The sequence below is a fragment of the Xyrauchen texanus genome, chromosome 45 (assembly GCF_025860055.1).
Source record: "Xyrauchen texanus isolate HMW12.3.18 chromosome 45, RBS_HiC_50CHRs, whole genome shotgun sequence".
In the NCBI taxonomy this organism is placed as follows: Eukaryota; Metazoa; Chordata; class Actinopteri; order Cypriniformes; family Catostomidae; genus Xyrauchen; species Xyrauchen texanus.
This window is the reverse complement of record NC_068320.1, coordinates 13,345,813-13,363,215: the sequence shown is the minus strand read 5'-3', so window position 1 is coordinate 13,363,215 and position 17,403 is coordinate 13,345,813. Positions and strand designations below refer to the sequence as shown.

Below are 17,403 nucleotides of genomic sequence, written 5' to 3'. Positions count from 1 at the left end.
GAAATAAAGCTTGAATTGCTCTATTATTTTTCCTGGGAATGGTTGAGAAGCACACCTTCCCTATGGAAGTTTTTAAGGGGTCTATCTCGGATAAAGTTACAGTCAAATTAGAATGTTGACCTCTTAAAAACATTACAGCACCTGAAGGTATTGCATCAAGGACTATTGAGAATTATTTTTGTGTTATAGGTATTTTACATTTATTTATATTTAAGATAGCTTTTATTTTTTTACTCAGTTTAAAAAAAAAAATATTGATACATTTTTATACAAGATATTTCTGTTAGGAGGAGATGCTTCATTACGTTGAATAAACTGCTTTTTTTTTTTTAAATGAAAAACCGCCTGTCCGCTGGTCTTCAGCATGTTTTTTTTTATTTATTTTTTTAATGAACTATGTGTGAAGTTTACTACGATACAATCGCTCTTTTATAAAAGAATACACTGGTACTTTTGTGACATATAAGGGTCAGTTTACGGCTTTTCCCGTTTGTTTTTATGTTGTCCGGAAAAGGTGACTTAATGTCGTAACACGCTAGTTGACCGTTACGCTTTGCGATGGTAAAAGCTATTTGCCCTTGCATTGTTTCCTGAGAGAAACTTTAAAACGTTTCAGTTTTATATGTTCTCACGTTTACAAATACTATTTTGTATCTAATATATTTAATATTTTATGATACCAAAAACCATAATCTTCGTTTCATTTTAACGGATTGTTTTTATGGGCGGCCGAAATTATGTGCTCCCTGTTTTGTCAGTGTTTATTTGAGCGACGCACACAATTTTACACCAACGCTTTCACACAAGCGACATTAATTTTAACATAAATTTACAAACCTTTATATATTAGTCAGTATGGGAGACAAGCCTTTGAGAGTGTACGTTTTTTTTTAAATATTTAATAAAAAAAAAATCGCATACGTTAATTGTCTCGTGGCATCAATACATTTGGAATATGCAATAATAACGTAAACAGTTTGTGATTAACCCACGTGTTTTGTGTCCACGCTGATTTCATGTTTTAATCTCATTTTAGGCTCGTTTGTGGTGACGTTGAAGGAAGAATAAATGCTTTGTTCAACCGGGTGAACGCCGTTCAGAAAAAGAGCGGGCAGTTTGATGTAAGTGTGTCTGTATCACTCGGTATCAGTCTTTTAAATCCCAGATCAGATGACAGAGGTGACGATTTCATTGGTTACTTTTGGTTTTCAGTTGTTACTTTGTATTGGTGACTTTTATGGAACTTCACCCGAAGCTGAAGCAGAATGGGAGGCATACAAATCTGGTGCAAAAAAGGGTATCTTTTCTTTTCTTGGGTTTAAATTGGATTTCTTTAATCATGCCATGCAAATAGGTTGAATTAATAAGACTAATTATCTTGTTGAAACCTTATAAACCCCAGCACCCATCCACACATACGTTCTCGGGGCAGCTAGCCAAGATACGGTGAAGTATTTCCCAAGCTCTGATGGCTGCGAGTTGGCGGAAAACATCACATGTTTAGGTAAGATGGATATATAATGCATCAGTGTCAGGCTGATTGAACTAAATAGTTGATTTAAACTAGTGTGTTTGTTTCCTAGGTCGAAGGGGCATTTTTACTGGGGCATCGGGGCTTCAGATTGCTTATGTCAGTGGCAGAGAAGCTCATCAGGAACCTGCTCCCTCACACTGTTTCACCCCTAAAGACATCACTGCTTTGGTCACCCCACTGATTTCTAACTCTAAATTTCGAGGAGTTGATATTCTCCTGACCTCACAGTGGCCTCGAGGAGTGTGGCAGTATGGAAACAGTCCTGTCAGTCCTTTTGTTGTGCTCATTTCATACATTTAAATATCTTTCACAGGTATGTTCCTATCGTGTGCTCATGGGTCTTTTACCTTGTCTGTTTGTAGGATACTGATACAAAGTTTTGTGGTGTTTCGTCCATTGCTAATCTCGCTGACAAGCTGAAGCCTCGATACCATTTTGCGGGACTGGAAGGGCTACATTATGAGAGGCTGCCATACAGGTGGACTGTGACTGTCAGGATTTCTTTAGATCTTTTGAGATGCCATTTGTCTTACGAAATGTGTTAAATTAACAGAAATCATGTGGTACTTCAAGAAAACGCCCAGCATGTCAGTAGATTCATTGCACTGGCAACCGTCAACAATGCTGCTAAAAAGAAGGTGGGTTATTCAAACCAACCACTTGTCTCTTTTTAAATTGTATTTAAAAAGTGGGAAATTCAGCCAGTTTTAAAGCAAAAGTTTACACAAACAGAGTAAATCACTCACATATGCAAGTACATTCCTTACTATGCGACCAAAAACCATCTGCTATTAGCCACTGGCAAGTAAATATTAACATTTCACTTGCCAGTGATCGAGTTGTGTAGTGTTTAGGCACGAGGCCTTTATACTGAATAAAAAGTAGTTGATTAAGAAGCTGGATTCACCCTTGTCTTACCCTGCATGTGTCTCATGAGCGTGCAGGAAAAAGCACATGTCTCATTCAGTTGAACTCTCAGGGATCCGCACCGCGGACTTCACAAGAGCTGCTCTCTTGAGAGCGTGTGAAGCTGAGCCACTTATCACACGCTCCGATGTGCATGCCGTCTACAAAGGTTTGCGCCAAACTCCCGCAAAAATATAAGGTATTAATATATTCATTTTGTGAACGCAAAGCACTCCAGTTTCACATAATTGCCAGGCAAATGTCCGTGGTCATTGTGGGTTTATACATGCAGTGAGACAGGAGATGTCCTGCTCTTTCTGTGGAGATGATAAAATGCAAGAAACAGAATCTCAAAGTCTTCCTACATGTGAGAAATAAGGGCTTGTGCGTTAATCAGAAGCCTTAAAATAATGTGAGAAAGTGAAGAATTTAAGCAGAAATATTGCATAATGTAATATAATATAATAGCTATACAGGTTGGCTGGTTTGCAAAAGAAAAGAAAACATTGAAAAAGTCCTATGGATCCAAAGTAAATCGGACAAATAAGAGAGAGATATTTTAATTATTTAGACATATTTTGATAATTAAAATATTATTTAAATTATTTTACACTTTTTACTTTTATATTTGACTGTCAGTCATATGTTTTTGAAGCCTGAAAAGGAAATCATATACCCTTGTTTTATTATGACCCAAGCTAATTTTGTATAAATGACTTTGTTGTGTTCATGAATGCAATTAATGGTCATATTCGTGAAACGCCTAAAACAGGCAATTAATCATCATAATCGCAATTATTTGTTTGACAATTAATTGTCAGCCGAGTTCACAATCATGACCCCTAATTTTCATTATTAGGTTCCACCTTGTGAATTTTGTTAAAAACAGTTTTTATAAGAATATCTCTGCTCTTTTTGTCAATACACTGCAAGTGAAAAGGTGCCAAAATTTTAAGCTCCTAAAATCACATAGGTCAGCATAAAAGTAATCCACATGACTCCAGTGGTTAAATCAATGTCTACAGAAGTTATAATAGGTGTGGTTGAGAAACATCAATCAAAATATTGAGATCAATATTTAAGAAAATATTTACTATATATATTCTCCCTGCTCAGTCAATCTCCACTTTTTAACTTTCACATTCTACTTTTGTTTTTGGTGATTCACATTCTTTATGCATATTGCCACCTACTGGGTAGAGAGAAATTTATAGCAAAAATGTACGTAAATATCTGTTTCTCGCCCACACCCATCACATCACTTCTAAAGCCATTTATTTAACGACTGGAGTCGTATGGATTACTTTTATGCTGCCTTTTTTTTTTTTTTTTATAAGAGCTTCAAAATTCTGGTCACCATTCACTTGCATTATATGAACAAACAGAGCTGAGATATTCTTCAAAAAAATCTTAATTTGTGTTTTGCAGAAGAAAGTCATACACATCTATGATGGCATGAGGATGAGTAAATAATTAGAGAATTTACATTTTTGGGTGAACTACCCCTTTAATACACTTAAAAGTACTGCTTTTCATCATAACAATCCAAAAGTATACTAAAATGTAGTTTAATGTCATATAATCAGCACCAGATTACATTTCAGAAGTAATCTACCCAACACCTTTTGTGATTTAGCTGCTCTGTTGATTTTTTTTTTTTGTAGTACCTGTATGCATTCAACATTGTCCCAATGAAAAACATGGACCCCGCAGAGTTAGTCAAACAGCCTCAGGATGTCACAGAGAACCCCTACAGGAAACCAACGAAAGAGGGGAAGAAAGAAAAACCACCAAGCTTTGTGGAAGAGGCAGAGGTGTGTGCTTACTATTTCTACCTCTGTGTGTATTTCAGAACTTGGTCAGTTAGCACGCAGATATCAAGGTGTTTCAAGGTCATTTTAAGAAGTTACATTGTGTAACTTTAGCCTGTACAATTATGTACTTGTTATTTTATACAGTTTCTCAAAAAGTTGATGTGTACTGTTGAATGCAATCTGTACATTATATCAGTGAAAAGATAACTTGAACATATGATCAGGAGGAACCAGCATCGCAGTTCTTCTTTGATCTGGGTCAGAAGAAACAGCATCATCAACAGGGTCAGGGCAGAAAGAGACACTCGGAAGGAGATGGAGCCAGTCAACCTAAACAGCCCAGAAGACCCCGTAAGTCCACCTTGGTATTAGCCACTGTACTGTCCAAACATCGGTCTGAAACCATCCCCCATCCCTCCAAACTCCCTGGAGCAAAATCCATTGTTAACAACACAGTTCAGAAATGTTTTTCTTGTGTTCTCTCGTATTATTTAGGGATGCTTCAAGTCTATTTAGTGCTTGAATTTGTCTTTGCAGACTGTTCTTGATACCTCTTTGCTTATTTAATAATAGCACAGCCCACTGGACCCTGTTGGTTCTGCCTTGCAAGTCCAGAAGTTGAGAAGCATTTGGTCATAAGCATCGGAACACATGTGAGTCCTCAAATTTCCCTTGACCTTAAAGAACTGATGTAGGTTTTTGTCTTCTTGTATTATTATTATGTCAACTGTTGAACTAATATGTGAGTCTGTATTCTGTTCTCAGTGTTACATGGCTCTGGCTAAGGGAGGCCTCACTCCAGACCATGTTCTCCTGCTGCCCATTGGACATTATCAGTCAGTGGTGGATTTGGCCTCTGAGGTGGTTGAAGAGATGGAAAAATACAAGAGCGCAGTCAAGAAGTTCTGCAAAAGCAAAGGCCGCCGGTGCGTCCTGTTTGAGAGGAACTACCGCAGTCAACACCTCCAGCTACAGGTCTTGCAACATGTCTTATTGTTTTAAGCTTAATCAACAGCTTTTGTGGCATAATGTTGATTACCACAAAAAAATTATTTCAACTCTATTGTGTCAAAAGTTGATTGGGCTTAACTTGTATTGAACTCGGAACATTCCAATAATGGGTAATATACTATTGCCAACATTCTGCTACAAATGCAGTTGATTGGGTCTTTGTGATTGTGGTTTCTGCCTGAACAGACAGACTTGTACAGATCTCATGTCCGTCTAAGCAGCACCACATACAAAAAAAAAGAGTCTGTTATACACACATTAGCATGGGGAGTGTGAGAGAAACCAGCCCTCCAACAATCACAGGCTTTAACACTTTTCATCAGTTTAAGTCTAAGTGGATGGACACAGTCTGTCTGCGCTGACGAGTAGCTATTTCTGAGGGATTTGTTCCCAATGATGACCAAAAACATGCTGACTCAAAGTCATCCTTATGAGAAAGTAATGCGTAACAAGTCTCAAACAAACGTCTCTTCATCATCCTCAGGTAGTCCCGGTACCCATGGAGAAGTGTAGTACAGAGGACATCAAGGAGGCTTTCATGACACAAGCTCAAGACCAGCAGATGGAACTGATGGAGATTCCAGCTCACACAGACCTCAAGCAGGTTCAGTGACTGCTGCATCAAACCATCCAATCGTCATGTTGAGACGGCATGGATATGTTTTATGAAACAAAGATGCACTGTTAGTAACTTAAATCCCTCCTTTTCAGATTGCTCCTCCAGGAACGCCCTACTTTTATGTGGAGCTGGATACAGGAGAGAAGCTGTTTCATCGCATCAGGAAAAATTTCCCTCTACAGTTTGGCAGGTAATTATTACTCCGGTACAGCTTGTCATCATGGGCTGGTGACCATTCTTAAATAGTGTTTCAGTAGTGCTCAAATAGTCGTTTGTTAGCAAGGTATAGTTATCTGAGTGTAAAAACATGATTTTGCACAGCTGTCTGATAATGCTTTGTTTATGAATACCGTAAATAATTAATGTGTGTGTGTGCACTTTCAGGGAAGTGTTGGCGAGTGAAGGGGTGTTGAACATCCCCATGCGTGCTGACTGGAGAGAGTGTAAATGCACAAGGGAGGAGGAAGAGGATCTGACCAAACACGTGCGCTCTGACTTCCAGCCGTTCGACTTTGCAATCGATGACTGAGTATACATGCTGGATGCTTTCAACTTAAACCCTTCATGTTCATTTGTGCAAAACCTTCATCAACCTCCTGAATGAGGTCCTTAAGATGTCTTGAAGTGTCCATAATGTTTGTTTTTTTTGTTTGTTTGTTTTGTTTTTTTAATCTTTTTATGCTTTTAAAATATTGCACCATGGACACTTTCCTTGTTTTTTGGTTAGGAAATGGCTTTTGTCACTGTGTTCATGAGATGTTCTTTGTTTTTAAATTGAGGCATGGTGATGTATTTGAATCTGATAGATATTATGTGTCAAATTTATTTTGTGACTTTTGTAATTAAATTCATTTTTCAAGTTTGTTAACTCAGTGTTTTCTCTTGTGTGATAATACAGTGGTGTGCATTTTCTGCTGGTATGAATGTCCTTATTTTTGTTATGTTATTCTTCTTTGTAGCTAAAATCCAACATCTGACATTTTTCAGATGTTTGTGTTTACAGTTGAAGTCAGAAGTTTACATACACCTTAGCCAAATACATTTAAACTCAGTTTTTCACAATTCCTGACATTTTAATTGTAGAAAACATTCCCTGTCTTAGGTCAGTTAGGATCACTACTTTATTTTAAGAATGTGAAATGTCAGAATTATAGTAGAGAGAATTTTTATTTCTGCTTATATTTCTTTCATCACATCCCCAGTGGGGCAGATGGCTTTGTTTGATGGCTTGTGGCCAGCCATCTTCCTCTTAATCACATTCTAGAGGTTTTCAATGGGGTTCAGGTCTGGAGATTGGGCTGGCCATGACTGGGTCTTGATTCATTCATCCTTCACAATGATGAATCTGCCCAATTCCAGCCTTGCTGAAGCACCCCCAGATCATCACAAATCCTCCACCTTGTCATCTAATGGTTAGACAGAGACCTGGAGAGGCCTTCATGTCACAGTGTCTCGCACTCACACAGACAGGTCAATCAAGGTGTGGATGTAGGACCACCGGATCAAGACCCTGTGATGGCTAGCCCAATCTCCAGACCTGAAGATGGATGGCCACTAGCTATCAAACAAAGCCGAGCTGCTTTAATTTTTTTCATCAGATGTCATTTTTTGCAATTAAATGCTCTAAATTACAATTTTTTCATTTGGGAGAAATGTCAGTACTTTATAGAATAAAAAAAAAAAAGGTTCATTTTACTCAAACACATACATATAAATAGTAAATCCAGAGAAACTGATAATTTTGCAATTGTCTAAAATATTTCCAAAGTTTTATGAATATAACTATATATATATATATATATATATATATGTGTATATATATATATATATATATGAAACGCTTTATTTATTTATTTTTTTGTATCTGAACGGGTGAGGACTTTTATTATGTTGAGAACGCGGAAGAGCAGCAAGTTTTACTGAAGTCACGTGAGGAGTTATTGTCACATCGCAACGATGCATTTGTTTCCCAGTGCCGAGTCATATTATACATTTAAACCGTAAAAATACCTGTGTCAGGGGAACATCAGAGTGGTTGACATGGACGAGGACGGGTTGCCCATAGTGGGATCTGGTATCGATCTCACAAAGGTAAGTTTAATATCGCAAGATTAGCTTTGCAGCTCACATGACACACGGACCTCTCTTGAATTTCACAGATATGCATGAATCATCTGATCTGTAATTTTAAACATTATACGTTCGTTTTAAGGTTCCAGCCATTCAACAGCGCAGAATAGTGGCTTTCCTCAACCAGTTCATAGTTCACACGGTCAGATTCCTGAACCGGTTTTCCACTGTATGTGAGGAGGTATGTCTTTTTTTTTTTGTTGTACGTTGTATTTTTTTTAAATGATTTATGTTTTACAAGTATGTTTAACATGTTCAAAGTTCAATTCAAACAAAATATATTAATAAAAAAATAATTATTCGGGGTTATCAAAAGAAAAACAATTATGCCTCGGTCAAATATTATCAAATTTTATTGCTTTAATAATTTTACAAGATATTTTTGTTCTTTAAAAATATTGCAATTCTGTGAGAAATAAAACAATTCAAAGTCAATGACCTGATGGAGTCTGTTTTCACAGAAACTGGCTACAGTATCGCTACGGATCCAGCAAATTGAGACCACGCTCAGCATTTTGGAAGCAAAGGTATCTTTATTGTCTCAAGGACATCCATACCTGCATTACTTCAAGAACTTTAGATTAACTCACATGAAAAATTGGTGCATTAACTTGCAGTTGGCGTCTATTCCTGGTTTGGAAGAAGTGACAGTGGATGCAGTAAGACCGTCTGCAGAAACGAATGGTCCAGCAGTGGATGTCAGTCATGCCACAGTCTCCACGGGTCCCTCTCCTGAGGTAACCGCTTTATTGAAATATTAGCAGAGATAATGTATCAGTAGCTTTATTGCAAAATAAACCCTAACTATTATAACTAGGCATTAAATAATTATTTTAGTTGAAATCAGTTGATTTACTTAACATATAGGATTTTTTTTTGCCTGGAACACTGGCCAGTTATGCAGTTTAGTCATCATTATACAACAATATTTGACAGTAGAAATGAGATTTGGGTTTAAAATACTGATACAATATAGATGTATTACATACACTCACGGGCCACTTTATTAGTACATCTGCTTTTTCATGCGATTATCTAATCAGCCAATAGTGTGGCAGCAGTGCAGTGCATAAAATCATGCAGATGTGGGTCAGGAACTTCAGTTAATGTTCCCATCAACTATCAGAATGGGGGAAAAATTTTGATCTCAGTGATTTGAACTGTGGCATGATTGTTGCTGCTGATCGCCTGGGATTTTCACACACAACAGTCTATAGAATTTACTCTGTCTCTTTAGTTCTGTGGGTGAAAACGGCTTGTTAATGTCAGAGGTCAGACGAGATTGGCCAGACCGGTCCAAGCTGACAGGAAGGTGGCAGTAACCCAAATAAAAACAACACGCATTACAACAGTGCTAAGCAGAGAAGTATTTTTGAATGCACAACACGTTGAACATAGAGACGGATGGGCTACAACAGCAAAAGATCCCTCTGGGTACCACTACTGTCAGCCAAGAACAGAAAACTGAGGGTTTAGTGGGCCTACCATTTGAGTACCACTGCAATACGTACAGAAATACTCAAACCAGCCCGTCTGGCACCAACAATCATGCCACGGTTTAAATCACTGAGATACATTTTTCCCCATTCTGATGGTTGACGTGAACATTAACTGAAGCTCCTGTCCTGTATCTGCATGATTTTATGCATTGCAATGCTGCCACACGATTGGCTGATTAGATAATCGCATGCATAAGTAGATGTACAGGTGTTCCTAATAAAGAGGCCGGTGAGTGTATACTGATATGGAAGTCCTTCACAATCAATCTTTTGTTGTCAATTGACATTACTAAATCACCTTTTCCACTTTCAGGCAATTCCACAAGCACAGGGGGCCCCACTGGAGCCCAAAGCAGAGGCCCCATTGGAAAATATGATGACTGTAGCCAAAGACCCACGATATGCCAGATATCTCAAAATGGTGCAAGTGGTATGTGTGTTTTTCCTGTTATTTTTCTTTTAAAGTAGGCAACCTGTTGCCCTGGTTGGGCCATGTTGAAATGGACAAGAAAATGTCATATCTTGCTTTGTTACACAGGGTGTTCCAGTAATGGCTATTAAAAATAAGATGGTAATGGAGGGTTTGGACCCCAGTTTGCTCGAGTAAGTGTTAATATTACATTATTTGTTTCTGTCACTGTTTGTGTGACTTATGCGATTTGTGTTGTAGCTGAATTATTTGCTTTTTGTGTATCCTCTAGGACCCCTGATGCACCTGTTCCAGATGGTGTCAAAAAAGTAGCAGATGAGCAAGATGATGACAGCTCAGGCAGCGAATCGTCCTTTAGCGACTGATTGGTCCCGCCCCTCAACTAATGAAATTTGTATTGGACAGGCCCGGACAGGCTGTCATTTACATTGCTCATCTCAAAGCAGGGTGAATGCACGTAAAAGTCCTTGCATGGGACAGAAAAGATGCCATCATTAGATGGAGTGAGTGTGATCGGGTTAATGCAGTGACACTCTAGTGTTGGTACTACATTGTGGTTGTGTTACATCTCAGAGCGAGCATACCAGACATGCCACCCCTGATAGTGGTGGTTTCTAATGGCAGCTGCTCACTGGGTGAGATTGATTCATGATTATTTTATAATTAGTCCATTAAAATCTGTTTAAGTGCTACATTTATTAATGTGAACAACTTTTGCCTGACGTGTTACTTGCTTAAAATGTTCATCTAATAACAAATGATATAAATAAATAATGTCAGTGACTGTTCTTTTTTTATTTTTGTTATTAAATAGACACAAGCAGCCTAGTATCTATGATAGGAAGTTAATTTGAAAAGTGTAATTCAGTGTTCAATATTCATATTTCATATGGGATTAGGTTTTGATTTTTGTAAATTAATTTTACATTGAAGCAGATTTGATTAATATCACTAACACAAATTGCACGTTACACACATTTGTGAGTTTCAGTGGTGATCGTGTTGCACAGCTACAGATTTGCTTACACTGCCTTTTTCAAATGTAACTTTTTAAAATATCATCATGTCATAGATGAGTTCAATGCAATGAAATTACTTTAAATATACACCACCATATCAATCAATGGAAGCAATCGTCAGTCCTCTAGACCACTGTTTCCCAACCACTGTGCTGCGGCACACTAATGTGCCATGAAAGATTGTCAGGTGTGCCGTGGAAAATTATAAAATTCATGCATGAAAATTCATTTTATTAATTTCTGCTATCAAAGCAACTGCAAGCTTTTTTTCTTTCAAATACATGTTTTCAATGTTTATTGTGCACACCTCCATCTTTTTTACATGTCAAACTCGCAAAATCGCCCCTCTGTGATGCTTTCTTCAACTCAATGTGGCGCTTGACGCAAATCTTGTGAAATGTGCTTTACATTGACGAAAGAACATTATTGAAACTCAAAATCATTATTATTTGTCTATTATTGTGGTCTTTTCTGATAAAAGTCATGCTCAGCAGATTTGTAGCCATGCAAGTTTTAATAAAGAAGGTAAGGACGTTATTAAAAATCACTATTATTGGATGAAAAATAATGCTCAGACTGAAGGAAGAGATATGCTTTGTTCTTTTAATGCTTAAACACTATAAAGCCTCTTGGTAGATTTCATGAATGACTCAAAATGATTCACTTACTCACTCATAGCACATGAGATACTCATTTGTCGCCACCTAGTGACATTTCCAGAACTAATCAGGTCATAGAACAAATTTGTGAAACAGAAGCAAGCCTCACCAAAATACTCTTTATTTTGCAGCGAATTCTGCACAATTGTAAACTTGAATAAACTTGAATCAGTAAAATAGCTGGAATTGGTGCTTTTAGCTTATTCTTAAAAAAATATCCCCAGAAAAAATGTTCATGGACCAGTGATTGTCTTAACCTTTTCGCCCCTCATGAGTTTGCATCCCTGTAATTTGTTGTGATATTGCAAGAACAAATCTACAAATTAAAAAAGAAGCAAATTTGTTGTTTTTTCACTACCCATTTAGCGCTCTTGCCATCTGTGACCTCACACAGCATAGCCTGCCTATGTGACTTGTTTTTTTCTTTTTTTGCATAGCTGAATTTCAAACATTACAACTAAACATGCTAGTAAGACGGACAGAAAACATGGACAAGTTCTTAAAAATGAAAAATATTGACGATGGTTAGCCTGTGTGGGATAGTGGTGTGCTGTAGAATTTTATTGTCATAAAAATTGTGCCTTGGCAGAAAAAAGGTTAGGAAACTCTGCTCTAGGTTGTTCAGTTATGACATCATCTTCATGTGCTTTTATTACACAAACTCAGACACACATTCTGTAAGAGCACACTGCAAGCAACTGACATACATTCCCATTGCATTGATTAAAGTGGGAGGGTAAAACACTCCTGTGGTTCACTCTCAGCTGCATTATATTTTTGGAATATTTACACGGTTAAACAAAAATCATCAACATTGCACAACATAAAAACTAAAACAGGAGCACAGATTGGTTTACACTGTAGTACAGTAATATATGCAAACTTACAGTATATGTGAGACATTTCAATGTCTTGATCGATTATTAAATACTTATTGAATGAATATAATAATCAAGCAGCTTTATAAATTTCTTGGCCTCAATGGTTAGCGTGTATTATATTTCAAGTACATGTTTTGTGCATCTTTACAAAAACAAGATTTAATCAAAAAATAAATTGATTAAAGTTCAAGCTACAAAAATATACAATGCAAATTAGACAGTACATTGTCAGGACTTTCAAAGTTTGAAAAGGTTGTAAGTTGTAAAAAAAAAGCTATAATTCTGTTAAAGAGAAAGTAACCAAAAATGAAAATTCTCTCATCATTTACTCACCCGCCATACCAGATGTGCATGACTTTCTTCTTTTGAACACAAACAAATATCTTTAGAGGAATATCTCAGCTCTCTTGGTCCATACAATGCAAGTGAATGATGACCAGAACTTTGAAGCACATGAAGGCATCTTAAAACAAATCCATATGACTCCAGTGGTTTAATCCATATCTTCAGAAGCGATATGACCCATGTGGTAAGAAACAGATCAATATTAAATCGCCACCTACTGGGCAGGGAGGTTTTTATAGTAAAATATTACTTAAATAATTATCTGTTTCTCACCTGCACCTATCATATAACTTCTGAAGACATGGATTAAACCACTGGAGTCTTTTTGGGATTTGTTTTATGCTGCCTTTATGTGCTTTTTGGACCTTTAAAGTTCTGGTCACAATTGCATTCAAGGAACCTACAAAGCTGAAACATTCTTCTAAAAATCTTTGTTCTGCAGAAGAAAGAAAGTCATACACCTCTGGGATTAAATGAGGGTGAGTAAATGATGAGAGAATTTATATTTTGGGGTGAGTTGCCCCTTTAAAAATGCACCATATTTCATTCTATAACACAGTATGGTGTTGGTCACGAATACTCTGTTAAATTGACGGTCGGCTTCAGAGTGAATTGCTGCAGGAATAAGAGAAAGGATCATGTGAGATATGGCACTAATTCTAATTACAGTAAAATGTATGTAATGCTGATTATAAATATCTAAAATGTAAAAAACCATTGACACCAAAAAACGAATATGTTTGATGTACACACCTTGAACTCTTGGATGTATGTTAAGAAGAAGAAAATGAAACTGAAGGCAGTGATCCATTCACACGCAACACTAACAATATGAAGTGTGTAATCCTTCAGAGGCAGGAAATACAAAATTAAGCAAGTTTAAACATGCCAATGTACTGCTCTTTTAGTTATGTCCTCTGGTTTTAGTGTTTACATGTTTGGTTAGTGGACAATAACAAAAACACGAATTCTACCTTATCATCGCTGCTCCAATGAAGTTTGCTTGTTCCGACAGAAACTGCGCAGAAAATGGCTGGTTGGAGATGTTAAAGGAAATTACAGTATCAATGATAAAAGTGTTCACAGGAAATATGTTATTTTTTACAGGAAATGTTCAGGAGACTTTAAGCAGGATGACAGGCTCACCATTCACTTTCAATTAATGGAAAAAAGATGCATTGAAAGTGAATGGTGACTCACTGCCTAACATCTCCTTTTGTGTTCCACAGAAAAAAAGAACGTTAAATGGGTTTGGAACAACATGAGGAGAGCAAATACAATTATTTAAATTTTTAGGTGAACTATCCCTTTAACTGTATTAAAAAAGGATACTGGGAAATACTGCCAGGAAGGCCAGTACAGCAAAGAATGTGCGGAAATGACACATGCACTTTGAAGATCCATAAGGATGAGCACGGTATGATATCATGCTCTGAAGGACAGTGTATATAGCCCCAGAAATGAAGAATAGTAAAGCCCCGAAATCATGGACGGCCATCACTGTTGTCTCCTAAAACACAACATCACAGTCACGATGGAATTGATTTGTTTGCCATGAAATATATCCTAAGAATTCTTGATTAATAAGACACACACAAACACACACATTAACTTTTTGAATTCCTCTTTAAGCATGATATGCATGAAAGGCATTAACTAGACGTACCTGAAATGTAGCCACAAAACACATGCCGACACATGAGATGACGCCAAAACCAAAAGAAACTTTGTTCAGACAGGGGGGCACGCTACCTGTTCTCTCATGTACTCTTTCTACAAACTTATATTCAGCATACATGGTGGAAAATGCTGAAAAACAAACAAATGTATATAGAATTAAAGTGTATACGTTTTGCTCCACCAAACAGAACTGCTAATGGAATAGTAACAGGTATCCCGAACAGTTCTCTCATCTGCCATTTGTTGGGAAAACAAAATGCTTTAACTTAATTCAATTGTGGACATTAGTTCCACACAATGAAAATGAAATTAAAATGTAGGCTCTACTCAAATAATTTGTGTAGCCAAAACCTAAATTAATCAAGTTAACCTAACTTGAAATATGATCTGCTCTAATAACTCTATTGAACTGTACAACTTATTACTATAACAAGTTTGGGGCTACTGAAATTTTGCAGGTCCCCAATCAGTCATTATACTGTTGATTCTCACTATTTGTTACATGAGAAAAGCTATTCACTCATTTTCCAATCCTTAATGTGCCCAACCTCGACGTAACCATTAGCTCCACTCTTCTCCACAGTGGTAACCTCCAAAAAACTTCTCTAAATCCCAACATAACAGAACATGAAACCCTAACAAGTCTCCCATTTGATTTGATTTTGCATAGAAATACATTGAAATACCACTTCATTTTATAATGTACTCTCCCAATCCAGTTTCCAATCAATGCATGCTGGGAACTGGAAATCTCCTGCCCAGCTTCAGCAATACATTGATGCAACAAATATTGTTCACATTGTCCCAACACAATTGGATTAATTAAACATTGATGGATTGTACACAATGAAATCAAGTTGAGACCAAATGATCAAGAACCGTTGCATTAGCTTTTTTTTAATAAACTGACTGAGCATGCAGTATAAATCACTTTGAGTGAACACCATCCGTTAGAAGTCTGAATCCGTTTGAACATTTCATAGCAATGTGAGCATATCACGTTTTGATGGCTGATTAGATAATCTCATGAATAAGTAGACGTACAGGTGTACATAATCAAGAGGCCGGTGAGTGTATACTGATATTGAAGTTAATGTGTTGAATATAACGTGGACTTTTCACAATATAAGTGTGTGATAATTATGTTCTCATGTTCAACATAAAAGTATTAAGATGATTTAAGTGTTCTGGTTTAGTAATTTCAAAAGAGATTCCCTTTTTTCAGTGTATACAGGCCCGTAGCTAGTGAGGTGAAAGGGGGGGTGGGGGGTTGGGGGGCTATGGCAAATTCGAAACTCTATTATTTTAATAGGTAAGAGGCCCAGGGCAATATATAGTCAGGGGGCCCAGAATGAGTTGCTACGGCCCTGAGTGTCTATACAGATGTGGACTAAAAAGCAATGCATGGTTACCAAGGTGTTGTTGCTCTGATCATCCTGCTAATGCATGGACATTTTTTTAATTCTGAAAAATGTAACAATCCAGAATAAATGAAGGAATGTAAAGGTCACACACGTGATTTGACATTCGGTATCATTTCTTCAGCTGGTGTCTGAGGTTTTAGTCAATTCTACACTGCCCGTGTTTCTGGATTGTTACACACTGAACTCCAGCTGCGTGTCACAGATGAGAAAATTGCTATTTTCGTTTTCAACAGAAAGAGAAGTGAGACTAAATATTCAGAATATTCCAAAGTTACTAAATAAAAGTCCACTTGAGACATTCCCAGCACTGTCCACTCACATGTCAAACCCAAGCAGTGTGCAGTTGATTTCAATTCACCAATTGTGAAATTTCCAAAAGGGTTGTGACACTAGGTTACAGTAAGGAGCTACTTGGGGATTTACACTTCTTTTGAAGGGGGGGTATTCAGAATCCTACCTGCAAAGGCAGTGATTGTCGACATGAATCCAAACACACAGCTCTCAGGAGGAGTGGCCCCTGTATCGCTGATAAAAAGATAAAAACTGATTTTCACAGACATTTCAACATGTGAAATAATCACAATTTTGCCTTCAAAATAAGCACTCAAAAGTTTGTGCCCTTTGCAACAATAGCTTCTAGGTGTACATGATACTTTGAAATGTTTTACAGTATAATAGGCCTAATTTTGATGTATTCTGCAGGGTGTAGTATGCACTATAATGAGAACTCTTTTGTAAAGAACAGCTATTCTTCACCCATGAAGGGCTGCTTTATCTACAGCAAGGTGAGACAGTTTAAACTGCGAGTAGTCCGTGGCTATTTCCTTCAGGTCACCTTGCAGGGCATCTAGTAGATGTTTATCCATACTCGCCCTGTACTGAACACTAACCCAGTAATGAACGCAAGCCAACACTCATCATCTCAATGGAAAACGAAACTAAACGAACAGGTTTAGTTCTCTACCAAAAAAACTTATTATTTTCTCCCCATTCTTGTTTACAATCAACATATAAAGGAATATATATATATATGTATATATATTTATATATGCATAAATATGTTCTTGTCAATTTGAAAACTTTACAAACAATTTCTCGTCTATCTGTATGGTAAGAGCTATGAACGCTTTTCGTTTCCAGATGTGTAAAGTTGAGCACACTGATACAAATAAACCACATACCTTATATAAGGAAGGACAACATCAACGTCTCGTCGTAACAGTGCGATAATATAAGAAACAATGAATGTGCTCGATGACCAAATGACCAGGAAAATAGGTAATAAGCACATTCCTTCCATAAACCAAACCATCTTGCCTGAGGGGCGAATGTAATAGGTGCATCACCATTCAAGGAGACAAAAGATCAAAAGTTTGTCGCGGTGATGAGATATCGTTCATCTGCTACAAGTAGACACAGGCGACTTCCCTACAGATCCAACTACAGTATACC

The 17,403-nt window shown here is 37.2% G+C and overlaps 3 protein-coding genes across 3 annotated transcripts; 2 read left to right on the top strand and 1 right to left on the bottom strand.

Annotated features, from left to right (window-relative positions):
- Positions 1-551: 551 nt before the first annotated feature.
- Positions 552-6,709, top strand: cwf19l1 (CWF19 like cell cycle control factor 1). The gene is made up of 14 exons (XM_052118724.1): positions 552-878; positions 1,037-1,121; positions 1,213-1,297; positions 1,403-1,504; positions 1,584-1,798; positions 1,897-2,012; positions 2,088-2,172; positions 4,105-4,254; positions 4,479-4,605; positions 4,828-4,907; positions 5,020-5,229; positions 5,750-5,869; positions 5,977-6,074; positions 6,269-6,709. Exons 1-14 carry the CDS (start codon positions 856-858, stop codon positions 6,411-6,413), a joined length of 1,641 nt encoding a protein of 546 aa, XP_051974684.1. The 5' UTR covers positions 552-855; the 3' UTR covers positions 6,414-6,709.
- Positions 6,710-7,809: 1,100 nt separating this feature from the next.
- washc3 (WASH complex subunit 3) lies at positions 7,810-11,524 on the top strand. The gene is made up of 7 exons (XM_052118852.1): positions 7,810-7,975; positions 8,097-8,195; positions 8,476-8,541; positions 8,632-8,751; positions 9,827-9,943; positions 10,052-10,116; positions 10,215-11,524. The coding sequence occupies exons 1-7, from the start codon at positions 7,925-7,927 to the stop codon at positions 10,306-10,308; spliced, it is 612 nt and encodes a 203-aa protein (XP_051974812.1). The 5' UTR covers positions 7,810-7,924; the 3' UTR covers positions 10,309-11,524.
- Positions 11,525-11,752: 228 nt separating this feature from the next.
- dram1 (DNA-damage regulated autophagy modulator 1) lies at positions 11,753-17,403 on the bottom strand. Its single transcript, XM_052118824.1, has 7 exons — positions 17,133-17,403; positions 16,409-16,476; positions 14,514-14,656; positions 14,180-14,357; positions 13,822-13,880; positions 13,601-13,693; positions 11,753-13,462 (listed from the first exon to the last, which is right to left on the bottom strand). Exons 1-7 carry the CDS (start codon positions 17,261-17,263, stop codon positions 13,418-13,420), a joined length of 717 nt encoding a protein of 238 aa, XP_051974784.1. The 5' UTR covers positions 17,264-17,403; the 3' UTR covers positions 11,753-13,417.

What these genes read in the sequence shown, in the direction of transcription:
- cwf19l1 (XM_052118724.1), top strand. Translation starts at nt 856, where the DNA reads ATGGGAGACAAGCCTTTGAGAGT. An exon ending in AAAAGAGCGGGCAGTTTGAT is followed by an intron (nt 1,122 to 1,212) that starts GTAAGTGTGTCT and finishes TTTGGTTTTCAG; the next exon opens with TTGTTACTTTGTATTGGTGA. An exon ending in ACAATGCTGCTAAAAAGAAG is followed by an intron (nt 2,173 to 4,104) that starts GTGGGTTATTCA and finishes TTTTTTTTGTAG; the next exon opens with TACCTGTATGCATTCAACAT.
- washc3 (XM_052118852.1), top strand. Translation starts at nt 7,925, where the DNA reads ATGGACGAGGACGGGTTGCCCATAGTGGGATCTGGTATCGATCTCACA. An exon ending in CCACGGGTCCCTCTCCTGAG is followed by an intron (nt 8,752 to 9,826) that starts GTAACCGCTTTA and finishes TTCCACTTTCAG; the next exon opens with GCAATTCCACAAGCACAGGG. An exon ending in ATCTCAAAATGGTGCAAGTG is followed by an intron (nt 9,944 to 10,051) that starts GTATGTGTGTTT and finishes TTTGTTACACAG; the next exon opens with GGTGTTCCAGTAATGGCTAT.
- dram1 (XM_052118824.1), bottom strand. Translation starts at nt 17,263, where the DNA reads ATGGTTTGGTTTATGGAAGGAATGTGCTTATTACCTATTTTCCTGGTC. An exon ending in GTTGTCCTTCCTTATATAAG is followed by an intron (nt 16,477 to 17,132) that starts GTATGTGGTTTA and finishes TCTTTTTATCAG; the next exon opens with CGATACAGGGGCCACTCCTC. An exon ending in CTTCCTGGCAGTATTTCCCA is followed by an intron (nt 13,881 to 14,179) that starts GTATCCTTTTTT and finishes ATCTCCAACCAG; the next exon opens with CCATTTTCTGCGCAGTTTCT.